Here is a 10,205-nt window from a genome sequence, read left to right as displayed (position 1 = left end):
CCTCCTGTCAATGCAGGCTGCAGACAACCTGGCCGCGGGATCAGGCTTGTCCTGCAGCCACTCGCACCTGGAAGCAACACATTAAATGAGGGGCACATGGCACAAGGGCCTGCCACGTGACGCCCAGTGGCGGCGTGTTACAGGGGCCAGCAGGGCAGACTCCACCAGCGCAGGATGATTCCCACTGGGGATATTCTCGCACACTGCTCCCTCTCTACGTCATCGGCAGGGAGCTGCCACCACGGAAAGAGGCCCCACATGGCTCCTTTCAGGCATCACCCTCCAAGAGCCCCCCCTCCGGCCATGAGTAGGGAGAGCAGAGTGAGCCGGAGGAGCTTTGCTCCTACCTTTGACTGTGCAGGAACAGTAAAGTGCTGTGGAACGCTGACGTCCGGCACTTTGCAGTTGATGGCAAACGTCACCGGGACAGGCAGAGGGTTGTCCACCTTGACGGTGGAGGACACTCTCTGCCGAACGGCGGTGCTCATTTCAACAGTGCCGATGGGTCCCGAAGCCATCACCTTGAAAGTCACCATGTGGAACAAGTACTCTCCGGTTGTCTCGTTGAGGAAGGTCACCTGAATCAGACAGAAAGGGAAGTGCTGCTCATTCCACACATGAAAACAGACCCGGAAGAGCCCACCAAGCTCAGCGCCCTGCTTCCAGGAATGGCTATGAGCACCCAGCGAGGAGGAGTGCAAGACCAGAGAAAGCACCTGTGGTATTTCATAGGACCCGTGCACGTGGAGGTATGAAAACGGGCGTGTAGCTTCTCAGTGAGCCAACAGCTCCTTGAAGGGCCCTGCAGACCAGTGTCCTCACTCACCTTTGCCCTGTAGACTCCTTCTTTGTAGGAGAAGAAGGTGAGCTGGTAGTCCTTCTTCGCAGAGCTCGGCACGTCGATGTATGAACACCCCTGCAGCACGGAACTGCTTTCCAGGTTCTCTGGTTTGAGCATGTCAATAACCACCAGGAACCTGCGGGTGAGAAGGACGCAGTGAAGGTCAACAGGAAGGACTCCCATAGGATACCCATCGTGCGGGGGTACAATACAGTCCCTCTCATCCTCAGTGCCTCGGGCACAGGGCGCCAGCTCTCACCCCCCTTGGAGGAAAGCCCTCCAGGATGGCTCTGCACAGGCAGAACGTGGGTATGGCCAGACACAGCCAAGGAGAGGGAAAAGCTTTCAGGAGGGAGCTTCCAGGCACTGGAAGCTTCCTTCCTTGTGCTGCTGCAGGGATTGCTCATGAGGCCAGACTCCCTGGGCTGGACTCACCTCTGTGGTCTCTGCAGCCAGTTGGACACAGGGATGAGCTCCGTGTGGGAATTCCTGCACGGAACCTGCCGGGAAATGGCCCCTGAACACCTGGGGGCTTCAGCAGTTCCTTCCAGCTGGTAGCGTAAGCCTGTCCCGTCCGGCAGGGGGAAGAAGATGGAGCCCTACAGACAACGAATAGGACAAGTCGGCTCTGGAGCACCCCTGGACAGTCCCACGCCTGAGGCTCTCACTGAGGCAGCTTTCAGCACGTCCAGCTGGCAGAGCTGTGACTGCAGCCCTGTCCCGCGCAGGAGGAGACAGACGCCAGCGTCGCACCTGCTCTGAGCTGCTTGTGAGCGGGTGCGTGGCCCACAGGACACGGCACAGCTACAGGACACAGAGGCATCATCTCTGGGCAAAGCAAGGAAACACGGGCCCTGCAGCAGAGCTGCTCTGCACATCCCAACACTCCCTTACTGGCCCCACTCACCTGGGCATGTCCCTGCCAGCCTGTGCTCACGCAGGGACAGCCGTGGGCAGGGGGTGGCCGTCCCTGATGAGCTCCATTGCCTCAGTCCTGCTGGCCTTAGCCCCAACAGCGCTGACCAGAGAGCAGCCTGTAAGCTGGCACAACAGGGGCCCCCAGACATGGGCCATGGAAAGCTCATATCCATGCTCATTCTGGGTGCCCGTGGATTCCAGACACCTGCCTCTGCCTCCACAGCAGCTGAAAGCTGCAAGACTCCTCACGCAGGCTGTACGTTAAAGAGATGCTGAGCACGTGCGACCCTAAGGGCACAGATCTGCTGAGCACCCTGGAGACTTGAGGCAAGAAATCTCTGACCTGGCCCACTGTAAGGCCAGCTGGAGTGGGACAAGGAGCGCGACAAGGACCCGGCAGCTCCAGCACCACAGAGCCCTTCTGAACTGACCCCTTGGATTTGGGAGCTTGTTGCTGGCCTGGCACAGAAAACATTGCAGAGGGGCCAGTCACCCCCATGTGCCCAGCCTGAGACCTGCAGGAAGGGCTCCTCCCAAAGCTCCTGCATGACCCTCAAGAGATCTCTCTCGTTTCCCACCTTCCTGCCCACGGCCAGGACGGCACTGACAAACTGCAGGGCAGCTTTGCCCTTCTTGCTCCCTGCAAGCTGCAGAAGGACACCAGCCAGGTGCTGCTGGCAGAAGTGGTTGTGCCCGGGGCTTGGAGAGCCTGTGCAGCCCGTGCGCTGAGCATGGGGGTCTCTGAGCCCCCTGGGCTGCCACAAGCAGCGACCCAGAGCTACGCAGAACAAACTTCATTTCTTGGCCTGCAGAAAGCCTGGCTTTTTACGTTAGCTGCTCCAACACGTTTGGTGCTCAGTCCCGACTTCCCATCTGCCCTTTGCCCGTGCCTGGCCCCCAGCCACCACAAAACCCACCTTCCAACAGAGAGCACAGGACACCTTCAGCTTGGACAGGACCTCCAAAGGTCATCTCGGCCAACCTCCTGCCCAAAGGAGAGTGACCTACGAGGGTCATGCCACGAGGGTCAGCACGCTGGCACAGCTCACCTACCTGATGCTTCTTGTTCCCACAGCTCATGGTTAGGGGTCTGTAGGTGACCTGGTAGGCCTTTTCTTTTTGCCTGGCCTCCAGATGGATAAATTTAGGCCCTTTCCAGTATTTCCCCTCAACAATGGGCTGCAGGGTCCAGGCCTCGCTGCTCGGGTTCGACAGGAGGATGGTCTGGCTCTGCTTCTCACGCACGTTGCAGCTGAAAGTCAGGGTCTGCAACAGAGGAGCACAGAGGCTGCGGGGTCGTACCCACAATCCTTGCCACTCTTCTCACGCTGGCTCTACACCAGGACCTGGAGCACGGGGAGCAGCTTTTCCTTGTCACATGCAAAAATTACACTTTGGCCACAGCTTTTGGAGTAAATCAAGCTGGTTGTTCTTGAAGAAGGGAGCAGAACAAGCCTTTCGCATGCTGGGTGAAAGGAAACTTCAGGGGAGTCCTGAAAGGAAACTGCTGTGCAAGGACAGATCTGCAGCCACACAGCCCTTTCCTTCATGGGCAGGATGAAGAGGAGCTCCATGCTCTCTTTGGGAGCAAGAGCCAACTGCTCCCAAGCTACCCCCTCCCAGGGGCTGGATGCAGATGCCTTGCCCCTTCCTACTGCTGAATGCCCTCCCCTGGCCCGGCACGGGGGAGAAGTGTGGCTGCGGGTGCAGTGCTGGGATACAGCGGGGTGGCTCTGTGGGGAGGGTCTCAGGAGAGCCCGGCAGGGTGCTCCCACGGCACGGGTGCTACAGTGCAGAGCCAGGACAACCGAGCTGCTCACTGGAGGAGCAACACCTCGAACAGGGGAGAAAGGCAATGACAGGGCTCAGGAACTCTGGCAGTCCTGCCCAGCACTTTCTCTCTGGGATACCCCGGCACAAGCCAGTCTGCGCTCGCAAGTGTCCTTCAGTTCCTGCCCTGGCAGAGATGTGGCGCAAATGCTGGGGTCCAGGGGCCCATCCTGTCCCTGCTGCGTTACCTCTCTGGTGCCAGGGGCCTCCACGCAGGATCCTGATAGCGTAAGGTGGAGCGCCTCGCTGCCCGGGATGAAGCACCGCAGCCCCTCGTACTGGACAGCCTGGCTCAGCTTCGAGGGGCGGAAGGTCACAACGAAGGGGACATCCACCCCTGGCCTGATGTAACCCTTTGTGGGGCTGATAGAAAAGTCCGGCTGGAAGCTCTCCACGTCCCACAAAAACCTTGCCAAGGAAAGCACAAGGACAGGAAAGAAGGATTAGCCACGGGGAGCTGTCAAGGCAGGGTAAGACTCAGCGTGAGGCTCTCCGTCTCTGGTGGGCTTTCCCACCACATCTCAGGCCTGATGCTGAGCCACCTGGCAATAAGGCTTCAGGCTGGGCAGGACCCACTGCACCCATCTCTAAATGAGCTTTTGCTCGTACCCCCTTGCTAACTGCCAGGGCCTGACTGCACGGCCATGGCTGCACGACTCTCCAGCGGGATGGAGAAGCAGAGAGGAGCTATCTGGGCACACTACGGCTCCTCACAACCCTCATCCAAGCAATCAGCCCTCAGAGAGGCGGGGGGGTCCTGCTTTACCTGACTCCTGCGTCGCCCGCGTTCCGCATGACGACGCGCCGGCACGTGTAGCTCTGCCGTACCACGGCTCCAAAGCTGAGCTGGTCCTGGTCCAAGCTCACGAGGCTGCCCTGGCAGGAGCCCCGCACCGCAAAGAGGGAGCGCACCAGCCCGCGGCACTCCAGCAGCACTTCCCCGCTGAACGGCTGCATGCGGCGCTTCGGGGAGAAGGTCACCTCCACTTTGCAGGTGTCTCCTCTGGCCTTCAGCTTTAGCTCCTTGCTGGGCTTCAAGCACAGAACCTACCCGAAGAGATGAGTGGAGACTATTTCATCTGGCAAGCCAGCTGCGGAGCCTCCCTCACCAGACTCAGGGAAGAGGCTTCCAATTCCTCTTCTGTCCGCACCAACACTGACCCAGTCCCACTCATTCCCTCGTAGGCATTCCTAGGTAATACCAAAGGTGTTTTCTGCCATGTGTCCACCTGGTCACGGTGAGGTCACCTCTGCCTTCTAAAGCTTTCATGGAAGTTCCAACAGAGCTGTAACCCTCCCTCTTTCAAGATTCACCTCCCTCGCCTTTCCAGATCTAAAATATGTGGCTGCATCCTGACCTATGCGTCTAAAACAGCTTAGAGGAATTGTGCCGCCTTCTCACTTGTGGCTCTCGGGGAGTCCTGGCACCCAGCTCAGCTGAAGCATTCACACTGCAAGCATCTGCTGGCAGAGCAGTGCCAGCAGGGAGGACGGGGCAGGCACAGGCAGCCAGGGCAGCCCACAGCTGTCATTAGCTACTACCTCCCACCCACAGCAGCTCATCGCTCCCTGCAGGCACGCTAAAGTGCTCTGCAGAGAAGGAATGGCACTTACCCCAGCTTCCTGCAACTCTGGCATGGTGGATGTGACTCTGAGCTTAAAGGCGAGAGGGCCTGCACTCTTGTTGGCTATGGTGACGATCTTCTTCACCGTCTGCCCAATGCAGATGTTTCCTAGCTTCACCACCTTTCCTGGTGGATGCACAACGTCAACCTGAGGCAGGAGGGATTGATATCAAGCCAAAGGAAAGAAGGAGAAGAGGTTTTCTGCCACTCTCGTGGCAGAAACACAAACCATGCTAGGCTGGGGAAGAGATGAGGAAATGAGAAAACCATGCTGGTTGCCACCTGCACTTTTAGCATTTAGATTTCATCTCACCTTCATTTCTATGCCCCTTCCTTGGGCCTCAACAGTCAGCTTCTCAGCCGGGTCACACGGAGGCAGCAACAAGCTGTTGTGGCTGTTGTCGTCTTTAGGTGTCCGTAGGAGCTGCGCACAGAGGGAAGAGAAACCACAGACAGCATGAGTTTCTGGACCTTCACCACGTGAACAGACTCCCCAGATGAGACATCCCCTCCCATATTCTTTCCCCCCAGTGGCAGGGATTATCCAAGTCCCTCCACAGCCTGCCAGCAGAGCCGGCTAACCCTGGAATGCCACCGGGCTTTGCCCTGCGCGCTGCCCCCGTCTCCCTGGCACAAGCCTGGGAATGCTGGAGCGCTGGGAATCTCCAGGAGCGTGCACAGACCTTCCCCCTCACCTGCTCCTCAGCAAGGTGCTGCTGGTCAAACTCCAGTGAGTAAACCCCACAGGGGTTCTTCACCACCACTGTCCCCTCTTCCCCATGGCTCTGTGGCAGCAGCGGTCCCAGCTCGAGCTCTGCGGGGCTCAACTCCAGCCGTGGCTCCAGACCACATCCCAAGACTGGCACCCGCAGGCGTTGGCTGCTCTGGCAAATCTGGATCTGCAGCTCGCCCCGGTAGCACTTCTGCAAAGAAGCAGCACAGAAAGCTCCTCCGTGAAGCCCCAGGTGACAGCGCCTCCAAGGCAACAATCGCCCCAGGGTCAGGGGTCTTCTCAGCACCTCTAAGCTGAACCCAAACCAGGCAGTTACTTAGAGCAGGGGCTACAGCATCTGCATGGCTCTGAGTAACTGCGGTGAGTCCTGCTGGGGAGTGTAAGTGGTCAGTTGGCTACCAGATGGATCTAAAACAGCCTATCAGAGGTTTTCACCTAGTCGTGGGGGAGCGCAACGCACGTGAGAAAAGTCTGCTTTCTCAGACACAGTCCTGGCGCTGCAGCACCGGGCAAACATCAGCTGTGTGAAAGAGGCAGCTGAGCTCTCACTGGACAGAAATAAGGATCGTCTTCTCTGCTCAGTGCTTGGCTCTGGTCAAGGCCAGACACGAGACGCTGAAATCTCCATGAGCAATTGAAAGATCCCTGTGACTGTCCCCAGCCATGGAAGCACTTGGGTCCATCCTGTCACACGCTGCCAGTTTCCAAGTCACGGTGGCCACATGCAAACTGCCTTTGGGAATGCTCCACCATTTAAGCTGACTCCCAAACTGCGTGGGACCGTGCAGGGGAAACTGAGGAACGGTGGGCACAGGGCTGGCAGAAAGCTCCACGCGGAGGCAGAGCTCATTCCCCGCTCCCTGGGCTGGCCTCCCCTTACCACACTGCCCTGACAGTCCTCCTGGGGGTGACACCCACCAAACTCACCTCTTCCGTGGGTGAAAAACGGACTTGGACATGGCACTGCTGTCCTGGAGCGAGGGTTCCAGCTGAGGGCAGCACCTCAAAGCCACAGGGCGCGGGCCTCATCTCCTCCCACAGCTTGTCATGCTCGCTCGCTGGCAGATGTTTGTCCACCTGCGCACAGAAACCAGTCGCGTGAGGTCTCCTTGGTCTGCGAGGACAGACCCTCGGTTCCTGCAGTGCTCCGAGATGCTGGCACGGTGCAGGGAGCACCTTCATCCCACCCAGACGTGGCCACCCCTGCCTAGAACTGGAGGGCAAACATGTTGGCAGGGCAGGCAGATGGGGAGGCAGTGTCCTCGGAGGGGGAGGAATGGGTGAAGATGGCAGAGAAGTGAAGCGTCAGCTAGTGAGCACGCCCAGGTGAACCAGCCTTGCTCTGTACCCTCAAAAGCTTCCTGAAGCGAGCTGCAGCCCAAGTGCTCAGGCAGCCAGAGGGGCGGGAAAGCCAAGAGAGGCAAAGAAAACCCAACCGAGAAGTTGTGTGTTACACGTTGTCTGTGCTTTACCTCCTTAACAGCCTCATTCATGCTCATGGACCATTTACAGGGGACCTGGGACGTGTTGTGGAGCTGGATGGTTTCTTCCTGCCACTGCCCACACTGGACAGAGGAGAACTCCAGCCTGTCCCTCGAGAGGCAGAGGGACGGCTCAGCCACAATGGCACGCAGACGGACCTGGAACGTGGGGCCTCCTCTGACCTAGAGAAGGACAGAGCATCCAGTTGAGAGCCCGGCTGACACTCGCTGCTGTGCCCAACCTGCTGCCTGCCCCACAAGCTGGCCTACCTTGATGGGCAGGAGCACATCCACCTTTCCCAGGGGCACGTTGGCACTTTGTGGGTCGAAGCACACTTCAAATGTCTTGGTCTCACAGCAGGGCAGGCGCTTCACAAGGTCCAGGCACACGCTGAAGCCTGAACACAGGAAAATCAAGCAGCTGAGATACACAAGCAACAGGAAATGGCTCAGAAGCACGGCAAGGCCACAGGGGTGTCCTGGCTGGCAGCTCTGTGAAAGACCCCTTTCCATCTCCAGAGAAGCTGCTCTGCTCCCCTTGTCACTGCCCAAAGCAAAAGGATTTTCACAGCCAGAATCCAGGGGTTGCAGGCTAAAAACGAACCACATTGGTTGAGGAGCTCCAGCAATTCCTTCAGCAGGCATCTCAGGGAAGGACGCATACACCTCTCCAAAGGACAATTTCCAACTAAGATACCAAATGCTGTGGTGTTCCCTGGACAGCGGCTTAGAAGAGACGCCTGGCCACCCGTCACAGACAGCAGTCCCCGTGTGACGGAGCTGCAGCCTTACCCCAAGGCCTCTTTGCGAAGCCTGTTTCGATACGGCACAGGATCCCACAGGCCGTTCAATAAGGCTGAGCAGAAGTGCTCTGGCACTAGGAACTCTGAACAAAGCACTTCCGAACCACAGAGGGTCCATCTGGCTGCAACATAAACCCTCAGAGTGCACGAAGAAACTCCGATGGTGCTCACGGGAGCCAAGAGCAGAAGATGCTGAGAGGCGATCATGCTGATCAGCCCATCTGGCCCCTGCAATGACTTTTTAGGGCAGCCACAGGCAGACCAGGTCTCTGGGCACTGCTCGACAGAATTCAGGCTCTTGAACAGGGCACCGGCCAGAGGGGTACTAAGGAGGAAAAAGCTGCCCAAGGAAGTACTCAAATCTCCCCATGCCCAATGGCTCCAGCTGATGTGGCAGAGACAGCCCCTTCAAGCCCCCGTGAAGCCTCTTTACCACTGGTTACCTGTGTTATACAGGACATATCCATCGGCCTTGAAAGATGCAGGGAAGTGCCCGGTGTTGGTGAGCTTCACCATGTGTGTGTGGATGTCACCGGGAACGACATAGCCAAGGTCCAGGACGTATTCAGGCAGCTCAGCTCTGAAAGGAGGAGGAAGGACACTCTGTAAAGCCCAGCATGGCGTGGGGTGGAGAAGCAAATGGAGTGGATAATTCTGTATCCACTGCGGTGAAAACTCAAGCCAAGCCCAGGAAACCCAAGGCCTGACCTGAGCACCCAGTAATAAGACTTGGCTAAGTCATGGGGAGTGCAGGTCCTAGGATTTATCAGCCACCAACGGGATCTTCGAGTCAGTTTAAAGCGGGTACTGGACACAGTTCCTATGCTGTGAAAAGCCATTGCAGAGAAGTCCACTGCGTCTCCACGGGTCTCAATGAAACTGCTAAGCTGGTGGCCGGCCCAAGCCTGAAACTGCTTCAGGACCTTCTCACAGGATTTCCTTGCAGAGGATACCTCCACTGCTCTGCAGCCAGATCTGTCCCCAAAGCAGCGCTTGAGAGTATCGCGTGCAGTAACCAACACTACAAGATTGCTGTGAAGGTCTTTTTGCAGGCAATCCCACTTGGAAAAGCACATAAGGGATCTGGACCATTCCCTGCTCTTCCTGCTTAGTGGGGTCTGCTTCTCGGCACAAAGACACCGGCTTGGAGATGCCCCTTTCACAGCTGGTCAGCAGGGGTGGTGCCTGTGCTGTCTGCAAGGGCTTGCTGGTCTGCACCCCCTCAGCTCTGAGAACAGAACCCAGCAACTGTGGGGAGTGGAGCACCTCCAGAGCTCAGGGTACCACTGTGCAGGTGAGGACACCGAGCTGCCCACAGGGAGCACGGCGTAGCTCTCAGCATCAGGCCCTTTCTGAAGTCTTCAGCTATTCCCAACTCTGAGACACAAGGAGCTCTCAGGGGCAGGGCTGCACTGCTGGCTGTTACCCTCGCGGCCCCTGGAGACAGGCTACAGGAGTCCCTACTAACTTGAGAAGCCTCCGATGTACACGCTGGTGAAAGGCAGTGTCCTCCGCGGGACGGGAGGCGAGAGCTTTCTGCTGCTCCAGGGCATGTTCCTCAATCAGCATCTCCTCCATCTGCATCTGCAGCTGAGCATCCCACTGAGGAAAGGAAAGACAGGGGCTGGTTAGCCAAGGTCCTTCCCAAGGCACAAGCTTGTCTCGGGTGGAGGATCCCACTCTGCTCTTGTTGAGAGGGACGACGGAGTCAGTCTGTCTCACTGGTCGGTGTCTGTGACACTTCCTGCTCTCTCAGGCAGGATCATATCCCCACAGAAATGAACTCCAGTGTCTCTGCCTGCCCAGTTATCAAAGCTGATCTGGACAGACACACAAACAAGCCAGAAACCTTCCAAAGCTCCAAGTATGTCCCTGCCTCCAGTGAGTGCCAAAGCAGCCTGGACAAAAGCTCTCCTGGAAAGGGGACCATGAGAGAGCTGGAGCCTCCTGGAGATACAGAACACAGCACAGCCT

General features: G+C 57.8%; 1 protein-coding gene across 1 annotated transcript in view; it reads right to left on the bottom strand.

The window, feature by feature from the left end:
- Positions 1-40: 40 nt before the first annotated feature.
- Positions 41-10,205, bottom strand: part of LOC136005905 (hydrocephalus-inducing protein-like) — a gene marked incomplete at its 5' end in the record, with an annotated part of 46,613 nt that continues 36,448 nt past the window's right edge. Inside the window, 13 exons of the mRNA XM_065663795.1 lie at positions 41-67; positions 354-578; positions 827-977; positions 1,277-1,440; positions 2,813-3,010; positions 3,805-3,997; positions 4,356-4,570; positions 5,973-6,137; positions 6,875-7,024; positions 7,420-7,611; positions 7,699-7,826; positions 8,675-8,811; positions 9,658-9,833. Of these exons, the coding sequence (XP_065519867.1) occupies positions 41-67; positions 354-578; positions 827-977; positions 1,277-1,440; positions 2,813-3,010; positions 3,805-3,997; positions 4,356-4,570; positions 5,973-6,137; positions 6,875-7,024; positions 7,420-7,611; positions 7,699-7,826; positions 8,675-8,811; positions 9,658-9,833 (2,121 nt within the window). The remainder of the gene's footprint in view (positions 68-353; positions 579-826; positions 978-1,276; positions 1,441-2,812; positions 3,011-3,804; positions 3,998-4,355; positions 4,571-5,972; positions 6,138-6,874; positions 7,025-7,419; positions 7,612-7,698; positions 7,827-8,674; positions 8,812-9,657; positions 9,834-10,205) is intronic.

Source organism: Lathamus discolor, chromosome Z (assembly GCF_037157495.1).
Source record: "Lathamus discolor isolate bLatDis1 chromosome Z, bLatDis1.hap1, whole genome shotgun sequence".
Lineage (NCBI taxonomy): Eukaryota > Metazoa > Chordata > Aves > Psittaciformes > Psittacidae > Lathamus > Lathamus discolor.
The sequence above is the reverse complement of the archived record's forward strand: the minus strand, read 5'-3'. Positions and strand labels throughout refer to the sequence as shown.